At 41.9% G+C, this 20,815-nt stretch overlaps 2 protein-coding genes across 5 annotated transcripts in view; one reads left to right on the forward strand and one right to left on the reverse strand.

Moving 5' to 3' along the window:
- HVCN1 (hydrogen voltage gated channel 1) overlaps nucleotides 1–12,088 on the forward strand; it is a 47,004-nt gene extending 34,916 nt beyond the window's left edge. For both annotated transcript variants that reach the window (XM_043964081.1, XM_043964089.1), the window contains exons 5-7: nucleotides 2,972–3,203; nucleotides 11,474–11,586; nucleotides 11,700–12,088. In XM_043964081.1, coding sequence (XP_043820016.1) covers nucleotides 2,972–3,203; nucleotides 11,474–11,586; nucleotides 11,700–11,756 — 402 coding nt within the window. In that variant the 3' untranslated portion in view covers nucleotides 11,757–12,088. The remainder of the gene's footprint in view (nucleotides 1–2,971; nucleotides 3,204–11,473; nucleotides 11,587–11,699) is intronic.
- TCTN1 (tectonic family member 1) overlaps nucleotides 10,732–20,815 on the reverse strand; it is a 54,098-nt gene continuing 44,014 nt past the window's right edge. For 2 of the 3 annotated variants that reach the window (XM_043964055.1, XM_043964071.1), the window contains 4 exons: nucleotides 18,150–18,315; nucleotides 15,082–15,207; nucleotides 14,376–14,520; nucleotides 10,732–12,145 (listed from right to left, as the gene is read on the reverse strand). In XM_043964055.1, coding sequence (XP_043819990.1) covers nucleotides 14,377–14,520; nucleotides 15,082–15,207; nucleotides 18,150–18,315 — 436 coding nt within the window. In that variant the 3' untranslated portion in view covers nucleotides 10,732–12,145; nucleotide 14,376. Of the gene's footprint in view, nucleotides 12,146–14,375; nucleotides 14,521–15,081; nucleotides 15,208–16,972; nucleotides 17,898–18,149; nucleotides 18,316–20,815 lie in introns of those variants that run through there. The other variant, XM_043964063.1, reaches the window with a different exon arrangement.

A 20,815-nucleotide genomic window follows, 5' to 3' on the forward strand; every position in this document is an offset into this window, starting at 1 on the left:
CAAATATTTTAAGCACTTACTATGTGTGTAATGAATGTAATGCTTATAGAGCTAGCCTGAAACCCAGGAAGACTGGGTTCAAGTCCCACTTCTGACATGTCCTGACTGTGTGACTGTGGCCAAGTCTCTTAACCTCTCAGTGCTCTGGGATATTCCATAAGTGTATGAGTTGCAGAAAGGGTGCCAACCTGTATTGGTAGAGGGAGTTTCCCCACATGGCAGGTACCTATACCAGTGAAATCAGAGGTGCAGGCCCTCTCCCTTTCTTCTCTATGTGCAGGGCACTGAGGATAGCAAGACTGAGATGAAACAGTCCCTGACTCAAGCAGCTTACACTCTATTCATTGCTCATGTTCTGCTCTTCTCTTAGAGAGTGTCTGTCCTCATCAGCTTGTAGAACTAGAGCCAGAAGAGACCTCGTCAAATTAAACAAGCGTTTCTATTAAGTGCTTACTGTGTGCCTAGCATGGTGCTAAACACTGGAGATACAAAGAGAGACAAACATGGTCCTGCCCTCAAGAAGCTCCCAGTAATGGGGAAAACAACCTGTGCAAAAGTGTGTACAACTTACTTAGTCCAACCCTCCCTCCCACCCACCCATTTTACAGATTAGGAGACAGAGGTTCAGGGAGGGGTAAGTGATTTGCTCAAGGTCACACAACTAACAGTCATCAGATATTAGATCTAAACCCAAGTTCTCTGACAACTACCACCACCATCACCACCATCATCACCATCACCACTACTATTATTCCTGTTACTACTACTACTATTGCTACTACTGTTACTACTAGTGTTACTGTTGCTGCTATTGCTATTGTTACTACTCCTACTCCTACTCCTATGGCTACAACTATTGTTTTACTACTACTATCACAACTGCTACTCTTACTGTTACCATTACTACTGCTGTTACTGTTATTACTACTACTATTGCTACTACTGTTACTATTAGTGTTACTGTTTCTGCTATTGCTATTGTTACTACTCCTACTCCTACTACTACAGTTACAACTATTGTTTTACTACTACTATCACAACTGCTACTCTTACTGTTACCATTACTACTGCTGTTACTGTTATTACTACTACTATTGCTACTACTGTTACTACTACTACTACCAACACCATTTTTACTGCTACTACTGTTAATTCTATTACTATTACTACTACTACTATTGCTAATACTATTGGTACTACTACTATTAATACTACCACTACTATTATTATAACTACTGCCACTACTATTACTACCATCACTACTAGTGTTCCGCACTCTTGAATGAAAAAGAAAAATTTATTTACAGCAGACAACCCAATAAAACATAGGCAAGAGTAAAAGAATGAACAGGGTACCATTCAGGGTACAACTGAGGGTTCCTAACAATCATCTAAGTCACCAAGAAGATGCAGAATGAAAGAAGGGTCCCTATAGATGGAGATGGAGGAGGTGGTTTCCTAGAGAAGTGCCTTTTATACCTAGTCTTAAAGGAGGTGATGAATGTTAAAAGAAGGTGGAGCTTGTGTTTAGAAGAAGCCCTAAAATAGCATTGGGCTTTCCTTTCGTCTGAAAGTGACAGTCTCTCTGGAGATGCACAGCTGCACAGAGCATGAGAATTCATTTTATCAACAGAAGAAAGCAGACATAGAAGTTTCCCAGTGGTCATTCGGGTTGTCTGGTGGAGTCCTTGTGGTTAAGGGGACATTAACAAAAAATTCATCACTAGCTAAGGGCTGGATCATGTTTTAGAGCCAGAGGAAAATCTATCCTAATGTCCTTCCTAAGATGCTTCAAAGTGGTGGGAAGCTAGCTCAGGGCTTTTGAAAGTGACTGTATGTCTGTCTTCTGAGTCCAGCCTAGCTAATTGCTTTTATAAAACATTTTCTTCATATCTTTTTTTTTACATCACCTCTATTTCCAAATATATCACTCCTCACTTTCCTACTCAGCCAACCATCACCTTTTAAGATAAAAATTAAAAGGAAAAAAAAGAGGGGGGGTAACTAGTTCAACAAAACCAACCAACACATCAGTCATATATAATAGCATATGTACCACACTCATAATCTCCTACCTCTGCAAAGAAGAGAGGGGAATCAATTTTCTCCACTCTTCTAGAAGGACTGTTTGGTCATTATAATTAAAGGGGGCTCAATTTAAGTTTTTTTGAGGGGGGGTTGGTTTTTTTTCTATTAATATTTTTTGGGCCTTTCTTTGCATCTCCCATTCACCCAACAATGAGTATCTCAGTCTACCTAATTTCAGAGGTTTATCACCAGATTGATCACAGAATGATAAAATTTTCAACCATAGCAACTAAAAGACAACTTGATAAGTTGTTTTGAATAATAATAGTTAATAAAAATAGCACCTTTTGCGGGGCAATGAGGGTTAAGTGACTTGTCCAGGGTCACACAGCTAGTAAGTGTCATGTGTCTGAGGCTGGATTTGAACTCAGGTCTTCCTGAATCCAGGGCCAGTGCTCTATTTACTGCGCCACCTAGCTGCCCCCAATAGCACTTATTTTTAAGTTTAAGGTTGACAAAGCACTTCATATATGTAATCTCAATTTTATTTTCATCACCTTGGAAGTCAGTTAGTCAGTCAAGAAAGATTTGTTAAGTAACTACTGCGTGCCAGGCACTGTGCTACATATGGAAGATTCAAGGAAAGGGATTTTTTAAAAGGGCAAAAAGGAGTGCCTGCCCTCAGGGAGCCTATGATTTAATGGGGTAGATGACAAGCAAACAAATATGCAAAAACAAGTTCTCTACATGATAAATAGGAGATAATTAAGAGAAGGAAGGCACTGGGACTGAGGGGTTGCAAAAGGCTTTCTGGAGAAGATGGGATTCTAGTTGGGATTTGAAGGAAGCCACTGGAAAATGAGTAGGGAGACCAGGGATGATGATGACGGTGATGCTCAGAAAGAGTATAATCTGACTATTGACTCCCTGCCTGTTCTTTTAGGTGTTCCACTTTTTGAGCATTGCCATCTTGACCTTCTTCATGATAGAAATAGCATTAAAATTATACGTCTTCCAAAAGGAGTTCTTCTACCACAAGTTTGAGATCCTGGACGCTGTTATTGTGATTATCTCGTTTGTCCTGGACATGGTCCTTCTGTTCCAAGAGCATGCCTTTGAAGCTCTTGGCTTACTGATCCTTCTCCGACTTTGGCGGGTGGCCAGGATTATCAATGGTAAGTCCCAGTAGTGGCAGGTCCTCCATGAATTGTGGGCTGAGCAACCTGCTCTGAAAACTGGGCAGAGGTGGTAAGGGGGCACCAATTCTTTGAGGCTCTAGGGCATTCTTGGGTTCCAATCTAAAAAACATTCACCAAGTGCCTACTTTATGCCAGGTCTTACTTGGTGGTGGGACCACTATGTGAGGGCCAAAATTTGATATATGGAGCATTATTTGGGTGACTCACCTTAATATTGGGGTCCTGGAAATATGAGGGACCTTTTAGGTTTAAACCTCCCCTCTGAAATGCCCTTTTGAAATATTTCTCCCAAGCCAATAAGAAAGGAGCCTCTAAGCTTTAGTTCACAAAAGGATCAGATTTTATTACTTGGGAATTAATTAAACAACAAAGGTGAAACTAATAAAAAATCAAAGATAAGGAAATAGGAAAATGGAAATACAGATGAATATTATTAACTCTAAACTTAACCTATGCAACCCCAGACTAATTTCCAATTAAGCTAGTTCAAAGGAATTTAGGGTTTTCCATCATTAACTCACCCAAGCCTGAACAGTGCGCCAGACCGAGAACCAGCACTCGCCACCACAAGGGCCAGGACCCAAAAGAGAGAACAAGAGCAAGCTCGTGTACGGGAAGTAACCTCCCTCCCTTCTGGGAGCGTTCGATCTCCCCTCCCCCAAAAGGGGGGAGGTCCTTCAAAAGCTGCCTTTATAACCTGGGGTGGGCCAGGTGTGGCCCCTCCCAAATGAGTTAGCTAAAAACGGGAATATGAATCTTTACCACAAATAATTTTTACCACAGCTAAGATCAAATGACAAGGAGTATCTTTCCCGAGAAGCTTATCTTTCTTTTTAAAAAAATTCAATTTATTGATGTCTTTTATTCTTACAACACAATAATTTCAGGTAGGTGACAGTGAATAGAGTGTTTGACATGAAGTTAGAAAAATATGAGTTCAAATTGTACCTTACTTATTAACCATGTGAACTTGGGCAAGTCATTTCCCCTTTTCCTACTTCAGTTTTGTCACCCTGACAATGTATGCAACCCTCCCCCCGCCCAAATATTTTTTTCCCATTGTGCTCTCTTCTGCTCCCAAGGAATTGTGGTAGAAAGATCAGGTGTCCTACCGTGGCTCTTTCTGTGGCTCCATGTTGGTATTGTTATATGAATGTTATATTGTTATATGTATGTTATATTGTTATATGATGGGAAATATGACTTACCCTTGTACTTAGAAGAGGTTCTAAGGATTAGTTCTGAGGCTAATGCTTTTGTACTTTGCTATTTATGTGATCTCACTGATGTCACACTCACTCTCCTGTTACATGCCTTCTTATCCTGGCTGATGCTTTTTTTTTGGGTGAGGCAATTGGGGTTAAGTGACTTGCCCAGGGTCACACAGCTAGTAAGTGTTAAGTGTCTGAGGCTGGATTTGAACTCAGGTCCTCCTGAATCCAGGGCCGGTGCTCTATCCACTGCGCCACCTAGCTGCTCCCTGGCTGATGCTTTTTGATGTCATTCCACCACACTGGCTTTTCCCTGACTTACAGATTTCATGCAATATTTCTGTGCCTTTACAAAGATTGCCATATGTTCCTACTCAACTCTACCTCTTAGAATCCAGAGCTTCCTTCAAGGCTCAAGTCAAATGACACTTCCCAAGGAGAGCCTTCCCTAATGGTCTGAGTTATTAATCCTCTCGCCTTCGATCAGTTAATCAGCCAACATTTAATAAGTACCAGATATGTAAAAGGAACTAAGTGCTAAGTGCTGAGTATAGAAAGATATAAGCCTATAAGGAGCTGACATTCTATTGGGAGAGAGAACATGTATGCATGTAAGTGTGTATAAAAAGAAGAAAAGAAAGCTAGAAATAGACCTGCTCGTTTCTATCATGTTTATTTATCTGTTTAAATGTTATATCTTCTCTACATCCCACCATCCACCAGCACCACCACTACCCACCATCCCACAAGTAGGATACATGCTCCTTGAGCACAGGAACTTTTTTTTTTTTTTTTGGTTTTCTGTCTCCAACATTCAGCACATAGCAGGCATTAAATGCTAGTTGACTTGAATGGAATTTAATCTTTCTGACATGCTGAAGATCTTTCTCTGGATCTTTCATTTAACAACAAAAAGAGTAAGCACATTTATATAGTACCTTAAGATTTGCAAAGCTCTTTACATATATGTTACCTCATTTGATCCTCACAAAAACCAGGTGAGGTCAGTACTGTTATTATTCCCATTTCACAGATGAAGAAACTGAAGAAAGGAGAAATTAAGTGATATTCCCAAGGTCACACAGTTAGAAAATGTCTAAAGCCACCTTTGACTCAGTTCTTTCTGACTCTAGGCCCACATGTAGTCTTTGGGCTAGCTGTTATTCCTCTTTCTGGTTATATAACCAGGCTGTCCCTCTGTCTATCCATCTGGGCCCTCAATTATATCTTTTACATCGCTTCTGTACAAATCATTTTTGGTAACATACTGTAGCCTGTGTATACCCACTGTCCATTTCTCCATCCTTTCTAGATAATCATCCATAATGTCCATACTTCAGAGACCATGTTCTTCCATGATTCCTAACCCTAGACAATCACTGGAAGAATATTGGTGTTAAAAGTATAATGGTGTTTATGTAAATGAGAACAGATTGGTAGCATGTTCCATTCTACCTGACCTAATAGCTTCCTTGCCCCCTTGACCTAGGTGGGCATTCATCTCTTGTGGGGTTACACTGGACAGGGAGGCATTTTCTGGAAGAATTCCTTTTCTTCATTGGTTTGATGAACTTAGCATTGGATAGCCTTGAAAACTGAGGCTAATGTAGGTTAGGGAACACTGGGGATAGAGTTTAGACCTTTTTGAAAATAAAAGGCTAAGTATCAATTTGCCCTGTGTGTAAGGGAGGCTTACACTACTCCATTTGGGCCCCTTCATATTCTCTCAGAATCCCAATGCGATGGCACCTCAGAGGCTGACTAGTCCTACCCATACCTGAATCTCTTCAATAAGAAAAAAGTTCAAAACCGGTCATGGAAATACACAGGAAGATTTGGTTACTATTGGGTTAAAGTCAACATCCATAGGTTCTGATCTTGGGGATGGAAGGAAGGATAGAGAACAGGGATTTTGTTTTTTTATTGACTAGACCTGTGATTTCAGGGCCACAGGGGATTCCCAGTGAAAAAAACACCTCCTTCTACCAAAGTAGATAAGAGCCTGTTTTTACAACTGAAGGTCTTGGAGAGTTTCTTGTGCCACTAAGAAATACAGTGACCTGGTCAGGGTCACAGGCTAGGGTTGATCAGAAGTGGGACCTTGGCCCCAAGGCCAGCTCTGTCATGCTGCCTTTCATTGGGGAATTGACCATCAGTAAATAAGAAAAGCGCTTATTGGACACACGTACAATCAATCAGAATCTCAGAGGCCAACCAGATTAACTCATGCTTGAAGAATACACTCTGTAGCACAGCCAATAAATGGTATTTTGAAGATCTCTAGGGAGGGAGAATGACTGAGGAAAAGGGGGAATCATCCCATTTCCCTTTTGGACAGATCAAACTATTAGGAAGTTTTTCTTTATAAAAGCCTAAATTTTCTCCTATGGAAAAATTAACCTCGTCCTCTGAATTTTTTTGAATTAGCGAAGGCATTTTCATTATTTGTGTCCACAAGGGAAGAACTGGGCCTTGGACGCAAACCAAGGTGGCACAGCCATGTTCTCTGACTAAGCAGAATATGGCTCCCTGATTTATGGTCTTACAACTGGGCTAAGAAGACAAAGAATAAAGTAGGGGTGGTACAGAGTTAAAAGATGAACAGAAGGGTAGCAGTACAATTCCAGGAGAGCAAAGTACAGAGTTGGGACATTGAACAAGGCATGGTTATTGGAATGTTCTCAGAACACATACTATATGTCAAGCAGGTGCTTTCTGTTGTCCAGCCTTGGAAAAGCATCCTTTCCCACAGGCACACATTTCCCCATAAGCGTCTTCACAGTTACATTCTTACTGCCTTGTGCACCCATGGGGCTTTGCAATGAGGCTGTGCTTTCTGGAAGCACAACAAATAAAGCAGGCCTAGAGCCCTGACTCTACTCTTCTTTGCAGCTCCCACCCCCTGCTCTTGGTTCTCCCTGCTGGGGCCAAGCAGAACAAATCAATTCAAATTTCTTTTGGAAGCTCACATTCTTCAAATGATGGAAGACAAGTTGTATGTCTCTCCAAGTCATCTCTTCTCCGGTATAAACACCTAGAGTTCCCTCGTCTGGTTTTCATACAGCATGATCTAAGGACTTTGCCTTCCTCTGCCCTCTTGCCTCTCTCAGCCAGATTGTTAATCATCTCTCAACACTTAGTGAGGTCTGAAGATTCAGTGAGCATGCCATCTAATGGCTGTTTCCAAGTCATTGCTAAAACCATGAAGCAGCATAGGACCAAGCATAGATCCCTAGGGGATTCCACGGGAAACCACCTTCCAAGGGGACTGATAACTTTCCAAAAGTCCATGCTAATTAGATGTGTCTGGCATAACCTGCTCTTGACAAACTTGGCCGTTTGTAATTACTGAATTTTCTAGATGTTCAACAGCCATTCTTCAGCAATGAATCCTGGAATTTTCTCAGGAAAATAAAAATCAAATTCATCGGACTATAGTTTTCAGAATTCCATTCTCTTCCCTTTTTTTGAAAATGGGAACATTTGCCCTTCTCTGGTCTCAAAGTACCTCTCTTATCTTATTCGATCTTTCAAGATCACCGGCAAGTGGTTCAACAATCATATTTGTCTTCTATGATGTAGTTCATCTAGGCCTGATGACCTGAACATGATCAACATACCAATTAATCCTAAACTACCCTCCTAATTCCCTTTAATGGCCACTAGGTGGCACAGTGGAAAGAGTGCCAGGCCTGGAGTCAGAGACACTCATCTTCCTGAGTTCAAATCCAGCCTCAGAAATGTCTTAGCTGTGAGATCCTGGACAAGTCACTTCACCCTGTTTGCCTCGGTTTCCTCATCTGTAAAATGAACAGGAAAGGGAAATGGCAAACCGCTCCAGCATCTTTGCTAAGAAAATCCCAAAGTGCAACTGAAATGACTCAATGAGAAATTACCTTTGCTATCAATGCCCTATTAACCATTTCCCCCCTTTTCCTTCCCTATATGAAGGTCATTCTCTTTGGTGGAGAAAGCAGAAGAAATATAAAACACCACATTCTTTCTGTTTTCACTTATCACTGGTCCATCCATTCCCAAGCAAGTCCTATCCCATTTTTTATTCTCTTCTTCCCAAGATAGCTTTAAAACAATAAAACTGCCTTTTTGTTTTCAGCTTTCCTTGCTATCATCAGCTCATTCTGAACACTAGCACTTCTTATAGGACCAATACAACACCCTTATCATCCTATTCCCTTGCCCTTCTATCTTCTATATGTCTTTTAAAAAAATCTAAGCATTTGGGAGAGCTCCCTGTGTTTCCACCTCAGTCTATTAAAACAGTTCCTTTACCCTCTCCCTCACTGAGAGGCTTTTGTTTCTTCAGAATTTCCTTCTTCTTCTTCTTCTTTTTGGTGAGGCAATTGGGGTTAAGTGACTTGCCCAGGGTCACACAGCTAGTAAGTGTCAAGTGTCTGAGGCCGCATTTGAACTCAGGTCCTCCTGAATCCAGGGCTGGTGCTCTATCCACTGTGCCACCTAGCTGCCCCCAGAATGTCCTTCTTCATGGCTTCCTGTTCCTCCAGGGCTGACTTCCCTTTGAGAATGCTGGCAGCCTGCTTGTTCTTTCTCTTTCAAGCCTTTGGAGTCTGCTTTCACCAAGTCTAGGGTGCATCAGGTGCCTGCTGGCTTTCCTCTCCTCTGTCACAAATTCCAAGGTGCAGTGGGCATCGACTCCAAAGGTCCTCAGGGTTTCTGACCAGCGGCCAGTCCCTGGTCTCCAGTTGTGCTCATGTTGGATTTTTGACTTCCCCCATGCCCCAGTGCCAGGCACCTCCCCTCCCACCCATACTCCCAGCATTTTTTTGTGTGCTGCTTTGCACAGTGGATCGTAAGCTCCTTGCAGGGAGGGACTTTCTCTCTTTTTAGTATTTGTTTTCCCAGAACTTAGCACAGTGCCTTGGCATAGAGGGGGCAGGTATTATTTGATTTGTTGGTGAAAATCAAATGCAGAAAAGAAATTCTTACTGGTTCTTTCGTTTGTTTGTTGTTGTTTTTTTGGTGGAGCAATGAGGGTTAAGTGACTTGCCCAGGGTCACACAGTTAGTGTCAAGCATCTGAGGCCAGATTTGACCTCAGGTCCTCCTGAATCCACGGCCAGTGCTTTATCTACTGCACCACCTAGCTACCCATCTTTTGCTTTTTAAAGAATGAAATGATCAAAATACTAGGAAATAAATTAACTGCTGTTCTTTGGACAGAAGGAACAGGCCAGCAAATGTTTGAATAATAAAGTCCACCCCATCAGTACTATGCCATGCCTCCTTGCTAGGCTTCTGATGTTTTCCAAAGTACTCCTCTATTTCCTCTTTCTGTCCAGGTGGTCTGTTGTATAGGCTGAAGACAAGGTCACTTGTTCCTTCATCCACTGGTCTTCACCCACAAGCTTTACGCCATGCTTCTCCCTTCGGATTCCTGAATTCCTTCATGGATGCATATATTCTTAACATAGGATGCTAATCCAAACCCTGTTTCCTTTGCCTTTTGAATAACATTTTTTTAAGGATAGGGAGATATGGGCATGTTTTTAGCCGGCAGGGAAGGCGCCTGTTTACAAAAGATTGGAAATTAAGGAGAGGAAATAAGATAGGAGGGGATGTAGTCAGGGACACAGATAGAGGCATTGATATTGCAAGGATCACCTCCTCCTCTGAGACTGAAGCAAAGGAAAGGATGAGGGAATGACACTGAGGTAACTTGAAGTGTGAAATCAGGGAAGAGAAGCAGCTCATGGCAGCCTCAGGTTTTTCAGTGACAATGAGGCAAGTTTTGCTCAGAGGAAAGGGAAAGAGTCAGCATCAGTGGCTTGAGGAACAGCTGCTATGGGGAACGTAATAGGAATCAATTGTGAAAAGTAGAAGAATTGGTCAATGCAGCAGTGAGGCTTGTAGTGTACCCAGTCAGCACAGTTGTATGGCTTCCTCCATTGGCTTTTTGCAATTTGAAACCAGGAGTGGTTTTTTTTTATTTATTTAAGACTGAGAGAGGTTAAGTAGCTAGAGTCAAGGTCACACAGCTAGGAGGTAGTTGAGGCAGGATTTGAGCTCAGGACCATCCTGACCCCAAGTCCTGCACACTATCCAGTACACCACCTAGCTGCCTTTCTTGTTGTTGGGTGACCTTTCTTTATGACCTCCTTAAAGTATCTGCCCTGGAGTTGGGTCAAGTATGAAATTTCTAACTTTGCATTCTTCCAAATTATTTTCCACAACAACCGGGCCAAGTCAACACCACTAACAGTATGTTATTTGTGCCTGTCTTCCCACAGCCCTTCCAACAACTATTTCAGTCTCTTATCATCTTTGCCAGTTATTTTAATTGACTTTTCTCTTATTAACAGTTTGGCACATTTTTTTCTCACATTTTTTCTACATGGTCGTTGTTAGCTTACTCGATTCTTTTGAAAACTTCTTGGTCATATCCTTTGACCACCATCTCTTCTGAAATATATCAAATCACATATTTGTGTTGATTCCCTGTATATCTTGGATATAGCCTTGCATCAAGGACGTTCAATTTAAAGATCTTCCTCACTGACTGGCATCTTTTCTTACTCAAAATTGAACTGATAACATTTGTTCAAGAGCTTCTAAAATTGCATATAGTCAAAATTATTTCCTTTATCCTTGGTGACTTGCCCTACTCTGCCCCCACATTCATTTGGTCAAGAATTCTTCCAACAACCAGAGTTGTGAGACATACCCACCCTGTTCCATTCTCTAAACTTTTGTTATCATCTATGTTTTTATGTTTAAGTCATTCACTTGGAATTCACTGTGGCATATAATATAAGCTGTTTGTTTAAATTTATTTTCTCCCAACCAGCTCCCCAGATTTCCAAGTAGTTGTTGGGGAATAGGGAGTCCTTTCTCTCAATGGTTTACGTTCTTGATAATCAGTGGATCATTTTTTAAATGACTTATCTCATAGGACTGACACAATGATGTATAGAAAGTACTTTGTATATCAGAAATCTAGTATAAAGGACTCATTATATTGATGCCAAGGTCACCATCTGGCCCTCTGAATTATTTCTAGGCATAATTATTTCAGTCAAGACACGTTCTGACAGACAACTCTCAAGGCTGAAATTGATTAATCACCAACTGGCCACGAAAATCCAGCATCTTGAATTTAGCTGCACTGAGAAGGTAAGACAAATGAGAGCCTCAAGTAAGATGACTGACATGTCGCCTTGAGTGTAACTGACTTATGAGCATCAGGGATGTTCAGAATGTAAAGTTGATCTTTGTTTTTGGAACAGGAACAAGAAATTGAAAGACTTAACAAACTATTGAGAGATCATGGACTTCTTGAATAACTCAACCAGGCAATATTTGCTTAACCACATGAAGAAGAAATGTCTTGTTTGATGGACTGGCCTTGTGTATGTCTGTGAAAAACCCTGGTCATCTCCAGGGTAACTTCTGGAAATGATCTGAAGCCTTCATTTTACTTGTTCTCAGGTTTGATTATGACCAGGTGTTGCATAGTTCCTTCCAAGAGCTCCCTTTTTTCTTTGACTTGATAGGAGAGTTCCTTTGGTAACAAATGTTTCATAAACTACCTTTGCTCCTCTTCCCAACTCTAACCTTGCTGGAAAATGAATGCTATAGCTGGATGAGTTTATATAAAATTTAATTTTTCCAAATATATGCTTTCAAAATTGTTTCACATATTTCAGGACTGGATTCCCTGGTTGTTGACATTCTGAAAGACAAAAATAAACAAAAAATATCTTAGATTCCAGGCCGTTGTAGGAAGGTCATTTTATTCATGAGCTAATCAGATCAGAAAGACCAAGTATGTCCTCTTGCTTACAACTGAACCCCTGCAGTTTGGGCCTTTCCATGAATGTTGCCCAGGACCCCTTTGTAGCCACCAGCTGCAAAACGCAGCCTGAATCTAATTGTATTTACTTCTGCCTCCATCGGACATTTTCTGAAACTACACAATTAATGTATGTGAAAAGTTGGCTGCTTTGCTTGAGCCCTCCCACTAGATTCTCTTGCTACAATAGTGATGAACTCTAAGAATCCACCTCCCTCCTGGGCTGGGCTTGGGATGGCACATAGCAATTAGATCAAAGACTAGACCGCAGTTTAATGGGACATGTGAGCAAGGTGCTTTTCTCATTCTTGGATAGTATTGTACTATCTTTGCACTTGTTTGCATATAGAAGGAAAAGGAAAGAGAGCCTGAACTGAACAGCTAACGCTTTTACAATCGTTGTAATATTAAGGGGTTGGATTTCCTCGGGAATAAAGGGAACAAGCATTGGTGTGTCACTGTACTAAGCAATTTTAAAACCGCATCTCCATTATTACCCTGGGAGGAAGGTGCAATTATTACCTTTATTTTATTACTGAGGAAACTGAGGCAAAGAGAGGTTAAATGACTTGCCCAGGGTCACACAGCTAGTAAGTGTCTGAAGTCAAACTTGAACTCAAGTCCTCATGACCCCAGGCCCAACACACTATCCACTGCAACACCAGCTGCCTCTATTTAAGACAAACTTACAAAAAGGTTTGTCCTAAATATATTCCTTCCCACAATTCTGAGTCAATTTACTTCCCCTTTGGCTTTGTTTTGTGAGGACTAAAATTTTAGCTATACTGTCTAAAATCTAATGAGTGGTCGCCAACAAATTATAAGCTTTAGCAAGTTAGACTTTTAAGCATTTATTAAGGAGAATAAGAATTTGGTAAAGAGAGAAAGACCTACATTCATCTCTCTATTAAAGGGAGAGCGCATTTCTAGTTCCCTTCTCCGCCAGAGTCCTCCGGCAAGAGCGCCCAAGTCAGAGCGCCAGGCTCCCTCTTCCTCCTCCCACAAGCAAACTTCACTTCCTGACACCAAAGAAAAGATGGATGGTCTTGCCCTCAGAGACCTTCACCTCATGGCGGAGCTTTTCTACAGTAAGTCTCCAGCAAGTGGTGTCATTCCAATTGTTACAGTTTGAATATGAAAGCTAAATGTTGGAGGGCTGGGCAGGATCCTGGCCCAGTTATCACCCCATTCAAAAAACCAGGGAGGGGGCAGCTAGATGGCGCAGTGGATAGAGCAATGGCCCTGGAGTCAGGAGTACCTGAGTTCAAATCCGGCCTCAGACACTTAATACTCACTAGCTGTGTGACCTTGGGCAAGTCACTTAACCCCAATTGCCTCACCAAAAAAAAACCCAAAAAAAACCCCAGGGAGACAGAAGCTCCAAGGTTGTCTGGCCCAGTGCCCACCTATGAAGCATCTTTGACAGGTGGTCATTCAGGCTTTGCTTAAAGCTCTCCACTGAGGGGGAACCTAATTACTTTCTGAGACATTCCATCTGTAGATCCCTGACTGTTAGGAAGGTAACTTAATACTGAGCCGCATTGAATAGTGGGAAGGTTTTAGCCAAACCTGTGATGTCACCAGTGTAGGAAAGTCAAAGGAAGAAACTGCCTGAACCAATGGCCATCAGCCCTCTGCCTATCACTCGCTCTCTTGGGATACTGAGAGGTGAAGTGACTGGACCATGGTCATGGATCCAGGATGGGTCAGAGACCAGGACTTGAATCCAGGTCTTCCTGACTCAGAGGTCAGCTCTCTTTCCTACTCGAAGCTGCCTAAAGGAAATCTCTGAACACATTGAGCAGCAACTCTTGGCAGGATTTGCAGGAAGAAAGACAGAAACTGCACAGGACGAGCAGGCACAGCGCAGCTCCGCTGAAGGATGGGAAATCCTATGAACTTCTTGGACCTCCTTCTCCTTTGCCAAAATCAAGAAAAGCCCCAGGAGAGGAGACAAGAGGAGCCTCAAGTGAGTTATGGTCTAGCAAAGGTCAAAGGCAGAAAGGTGTCAAGGAATTATGGGCAATAAGCAACCCAATAGTCACTCAATTCTCAGGGCTAAAAGTACTTGATACCAACACCAGGATTTCCTTCATTTAGTAACACTTACATCACACAAATGGAAAGAAGAAATTGGAAGGCAGCTTGGCATCAATGGTTGGCTTAGCTTTGTAACCTGCTTTTGCAGGTGCAGACACGTCCACAAAATTAACCATAGTAGAAATCTCTATTGTCCTTCCATTTGCTAATTCAGTCTGTAATGAAAAAAGTGCAAGTTACACAAGTCCCGGATATCCTGTGTGTTAGTTACCAGGGTAACAGAGACTGAGAAATTTTTCATTCTATTTCTGACTCTCTACTCCCACCCCACCCCCCTCAGCCCCGACTTGATTGACTCACAATGTAAATATGGATAAGAAATATAATTTTTATTTCCTTACTAAAATTATTAAAATAACACCACTGATAGGTAATATGTGGGGTTAATGAGCCAATAAAGCATTTTGAAGACACAGGATAAAGTCAAAGTTTCAACAACTAAAACATTGGCTATTTGCATTCCTAGATGAAATTTCAAAAAAATCAAAACAAAAAACCTATTCTTAAAGTATGGAGTCATACAGGCTATTAATGTGAATAAAACCAGTTACTAATGAATACTGTTTTCTCCCCAAGAAAAAAAGGTTTAAAAATGATAACTAAACTGTTTCCGAATGCTCAAGGAGGAATCATTTTCAAATCTTAGCAAATATCACCTGTTGTATGTGTCCTGGAAATGTGTTCTATAACCACCTTTAAAAAAAGAGTAGTCATACCTGGGAAAAGAAAGATGAAATCATTTTTGCTGTAACACTGGTGATTTGGGCTTGTGGATTTATTAAGGACCCAAACTTAGTCCACTTCACTTTGATCTCAAAGATCACTGGAACCAAACACGGCTCCTAGAAGAGTAAAATGCCAAACTTCCATTATTCCATGGGACCATTTCCCAACATACAATGAAATCCAAACTTTAGTTTTAGTTTTGTTTTACACCAATTTCATCTTTTAGATAATGTTCTGAGCATCAAAACAAGCATTCCCTAAAATACTGGATAAAACGGTCTAACAGGTGCTATTTCTGCTTCCAAGTAATCCTAGTACCAAAAATATCTTACCAGCTAGGGCATTCATTTGTAGATACCCTTACATCCTAAAGACTAAATGATAACTGGCTTCCTTTGCAACTCAGGGCAACTCACTTAAGTTTTTCTACAGCTTGGCTGCTCTGGCTAATACTGAGGGAAAATGCTCTCTGGCTTCATACTAGGCACGATAATCTCAGAAGGAGCTAGTGAGGGCCATGCTGGTAGTATCGACAGAAGGGCAGGCTCTGACACAGAATGATATGTGGTGTGTGGATCATCACCCCGAACATATTTCCAAAATGACTCTGGATCAGAGTAGACACATCTTTCCCTTGCAGAGCTTTTCCATGGGGATTCAGGAGGAAGCTGTCACCACCGGGATCTTCCTTCTCTCAGAGGGGAAGAAAGAGACAGGAAAAGGGACTGCAGCTACTGAAAGCCTTTTAGCCTCTGGCATCTGCCTTCAATGCCCAGCAGCAGGGACTCAGAAGCAATTTGGGGTCAGGGGCACTCCTGGAGTGGAACTTGCTGCCTAAGCTTAGCACACTGGTAAGCTAGCAAGAGAGCCCACTGCAGCTGTGGGAGGAAAAGTCCCTACGTCCACCTTGACTCAGCTTCTCTACTCCATGTTTCTTGGAAGAAAAGCAGCACATCCTTGAGCTATGAGATCATCAGAAGCTAGGCAAAGAGGCAGCACAGCGGGGGGAAAGGACTATGTGATTTTCCTCATTTTTTATTTGTCCAACACATTAAATCATCCAAGCCAAGTCAGGGCTAAGCCTCTTGTTTCTTGGAAGAATGGTCCAAGAAAACATCATCTTCAAAGGGGATGCTGAGGGTTCCAGTCTGAGCTGGTAGATGCTATTCTAGCAACGTTCTCCCTCTGCTATAAATAGACTGAACTCTTTAGGACAGGAAAAGCGACACTAGCAAGATTGGTCTCTTAGATCCAACCATTCTGGAGAGCAATTTGAAACTATGCCCAAAGGGCTACAGAATTGGGCATACCCTTTGATCCAGCAATACCCCTGCTAGGTTTATATCCCAAAGACATCCCAAAAAAGAGAAAAAGATCTCTTTGTACAAAAATATTTATAGCAGCTCTTTCTGCAATGCCTAAGAATTGTAAATCAAAGGAATGCCCATCCATTGGGGAATGGCTAAACAAGCTGTGGTATATGATGGTGATAGAATATTATCGTGCTATAAGAAATGACAAGCAGGATGATTTCAGAAAGGCCTGGAAAGACTTGTATGAACTGATGTATAGTAAAATAAGCAGAACCAAGAAAACATTGAGTACAGTGACAGCAATATTGTTTGATGAAGAACTGTGAATAACTTAACTATTTTCAGCAATGCAATGATCCAAGACAATCCCAAAGGACTAATGATGAAACATACGATCCACCTCCATAAAAAAGAACTGATATTGATGGAACACAGACTGCAGGATGCTATTTTTCACTTTCTTCCATTTTTTTCTTTTATTCAAGTTTTCTTGTACAAAATGACTAACACGGTAACGTTTTTACATTATCATACATGTATAACCCAAATCTGATTGCTTACTGCCTCAGGGAAGGGGAAGGGGAGGGAGGGAAGGAAGGAGGGATAAAAATTGGAACTCAAAATTATAAATAAAAACGTTTATTACTTAAAAAAAAAGATTGGTCTCTTAGGCAGAGATGGATAACTTGCTTCCACAGTTACATGCCCACCCACATTCCTTACAGTTTAAACAAAGGAAAAAGGTGGGCGGGAAAAGTATCACAGGGAGTTGGGGGGAGCTAGAAGAGGTGTCAATCCCATGAAGCTCATTGGGAGTTTGGGATAAAAAGTGCTCAGTGTAGGCTGCATCTGTAGTCTAAACATATTCATACAGTTGCCTGCTGATAACATGGTATAGTGGGTAGGCAGAACACTAGATTTTAGAATCAGAGGACTCCAGGGTTCAGTCAGTCAACAGACAGGCAGTAAGGGCTGACTTTGTCCCAGGCTGGGTGAAGAGCAAAGGATAAACAAGAAAGGCCACTTGTTTTGCGCATGACTTTGAGGAAGTCATGCTTAACCTTGCTCATCCTCAGTTTCTTCATCTGTACAATGAAGAGATTGGGCTCAGTCCAATTCTAAGTCCTCTGACTCTGGGACAGTCATGATGCTGACCAAAGGGAATTTCTGGTCCCTTTTTTTGAAACAGTCTACAGGTTATAAAAATCATAGATTGCCAGCAATAGAAGAAAGGAGCCCCAGAAGTTTAGTCCAACCTCTCCAACTGTCAGAAGAGGAAAATGAAGCCCAGGGAAGAGGACTTGTCTGTGGTCATACTTAGAGGCAGAGCCAAAGATCAGAAGCCAGAGCAGGTTTCCTGATGCCTTTCAGAATACCACACTATCTTCTCCCAAATCCTGTCCATCCTTTCATGGATTTCAAGGGACTAATAGTAGGACAACTGTTCAAATGGATCAGTATTTCTGTTTCTTCAGGGCTTTATCCAAAGTTTTCTATACAGAAGAGAGGCAGAAAGTCAGCACCTGCCACATTAGACATCTTTTTTTATTTTTTTTGCAGGGCAATGAGGGTTAGGTGACTTGCCTAGGATCACACAGCTAGTAAGTGTCAATTGTCTGAAGTCACATTTGAACTCAGGTCCTCCTGAATCCAGGGACAGTGCTTTATTCACTGCACCACCTAGATACCCGCCCCCCAAACGTGTTAATGAAAACAAAAATCTAAGAGTTAGGGACTATCTTTACCCGTCTTTTTAGTGGTGCAAGAGTGGAGAAGTGGATAGGCACCCATTCGTGCAAATTGTGGGACTGAGAATTTCCAAAAGAAGACACATATTGTGGGAAACTTCTTCCCATCAGTAAATTTTTCAGTCTTTTCGCAACTAGTCGGCAGTTGATAGTTTCATTCAATCTTTCAGAAAGAAAAAACAAAACATTAACCAGCTGACAATGATTAATAAAGGCATTCTGACAGTCCCCGCTTTTTTTCTGCCTCCCTTTCCCTCTGAAAAGGCGATCCAATGGATCGAAGTTGCTGACCTTGCTTCTCAGTGGAGAACTCAAGTCCCAGGCATTTGACTATAGAGAGATGCCTGAAGTAGCCAGAGCTGGCTTTGTTCTCTCTAACATGTTGTACACGTTGCAATTTAGAAAGACAGGAAAATATTGGGAGCAGGGGAAAGATTTGCTGTCAATTCCGTTCAGTTTCCTCAAATGAAGGAAATGCACATTTTCCCATTCTTACTGAAATGAATTACAAATAGTTGCAGTATTTTCTCTAATATTTTATCAATTCAATTAAGACACTTCACTCTAATGAATGGGTGAAAAACAATTCATTAAACACCTACTGTGTGCCCAAAGTGACCCTGCCCTCAAGGAGATTACATTCCAACAGGAAGTGGTATCCAGGGAAGGGAGTTTTGGTCTGAGGAATCACAGGGATTTTAAAGTATCAGTCAGTCAACAAACATTAAGTAAATGCTTACAATGTGCACCGAGGATCCAAAGAAAGGCCAAAAACAGTCCCTACCCTTCAGGAGTTCACATTCCACTGGAGAAGACAACAGACAAAGAGCTCTGTAGGCATATGAACTACAGAAGGGAACAGCAGAGGACAGGCCCAAGCCAAGGGCTAAGGGAGTCGGAGCAGTGTTGAAGGATATCAGAAGAGCCTTGGCGGCTCAGCGGTTCAGGCAGGGCCGAGGTACCAAGCCTGCTCCAGCCTCCCTCCCATCCCTTCCCAATCCCAACACTGGAGTTCATCAGTTCAGCTCTCTACTGCCCTTTCCTCTTGAATTCCTCACCCTCAGTCTCACTTCCGCTTATGCCTTGCCAAACCACAACCGTGCATCAGTGCCACTTCCTTGACTAAGGACTGACAGGATTCTGAACCGAACTGGAGGAAGTCACAGAACTCTGCTGACTGGGTAGATTCCAGCTGGACTGACCCCATCTCAACTGGCAATCCCTCAGCTCTTCCCTAAATGATGCTCTTATCACACCTCTACATTGGCCTTCACTCCACATCTTTGAGCCCTCTGCTGAAGATCTCCTTGAGGTCATTCACCTTGAGCTCTCTCTCATCCCCGTCTCTACATCTCAGAGCCCCTTCACATCACTCTTTCCTTACTCTCTTCTCCTTTCCCCTGGACTTGGTTGAAGAGGGGGTCCTTTTCCTTCCCAAGAGCAACCCTTCTATGTTTATGCACCCCGACCCCCTTCTCTCCTTCTCTGACAAACTGTCCCCACCATCATCCCAACTCCCTCTCCTCTTCCATCTCTCCCTAGCCACTGGTTCCTTCCTTGCTATCTACAAACATCACTAGTTCTCTCTCACCCTCTAAAAACTTGACCATCTCCCCTCAAGAGATCATCCTAAATCTCTCCTCCCTGTCACAATCACACCTAGAAAAAGCTATCGATTCTCACTAACTCCCTTTCCTTTTCTCTCAATCACTCCTTGACCCTTTGCAGCCTGGCTCCCAGCCTCATAGCTCTACCGGTACTACTCTCTCCAGAAGGCTACGGAGGACCTTTTCATACCCATATGCAAAGGCATTTACTCAATCTTCATGCTTCTGCTCCTCTCTGTAGCATAAAGCACTATTAATCACCTGGACACTCTCTTCTCTGATTTTCAAGATGCTGTTCTCTCTTGGTTTTCCTACCATCTAAACCAATCTTTCTGAGTCTTCTGCTTAAACAACATCCATGCTGTGCCTACTAACTGTGGGTATTCCTTGAGAGAAAGCCTCCTTTCCTTCTCTCTTCAGTGAACTTTCCTTAGCTGCCTTGAGTTTAAGGATGATCTTTGCAGAAAACATACAGATCCCACACTCAATTGGGTGGCGTAATCTATCTAAGATGGGCAGTGAATGAACCTTACACTCAGCAGAATAAACTCAAAGACCTTAATCTCATCAGAGTTGGCTCAAGGAGGGATTAACATACACACTCAATTGGGTGGAGTAACCTATCTAACTGGGCAGGAAAGTAGTAGGGGAAGGGTATAAGGAGGGAGGGATAAAAGAAGGGAGGGCAGATTGGGGGAGGGGGCAGTCAGAAGCAAATCCCTTTTGAAGAGGGATAGAGTGAAAGAAGATAGATAACAGAGTAAATATCATGGGGAAAAGAATAGGATGGAAGGAAACAGTTAACAAGAGTAGCTGTGAAAAAGAGAAAAGGGAAAACATTGTACAAAAATATTTATAGCAACTCTTTGTGGTGGCTAAGAATTGGAAATCAAAGGAATGTCCATCAATTGGGGAATGACTGAACAAGCGGTGGTATATGGAATGGAATGTGGTATATTGTAATGGAATATTATTGTGCTATAAGAAATGACAAGCAGGATGACTTCAGAAAAACCTGGAAAGACTCATCTGAACTGATGTATAGTGAAGTGAGCA

Source organism: Dromiciops gliroides, chromosome 1 (assembly GCF_019393635.1).
Source record: "Dromiciops gliroides isolate mDroGli1 chromosome 1, mDroGli1.pri, whole genome shotgun sequence".
Classification (NCBI taxonomy): domain Eukaryota; kingdom Metazoa; phylum Chordata; class Mammalia; order Microbiotheria; family Microbiotheriidae; genus Dromiciops; species Dromiciops gliroides.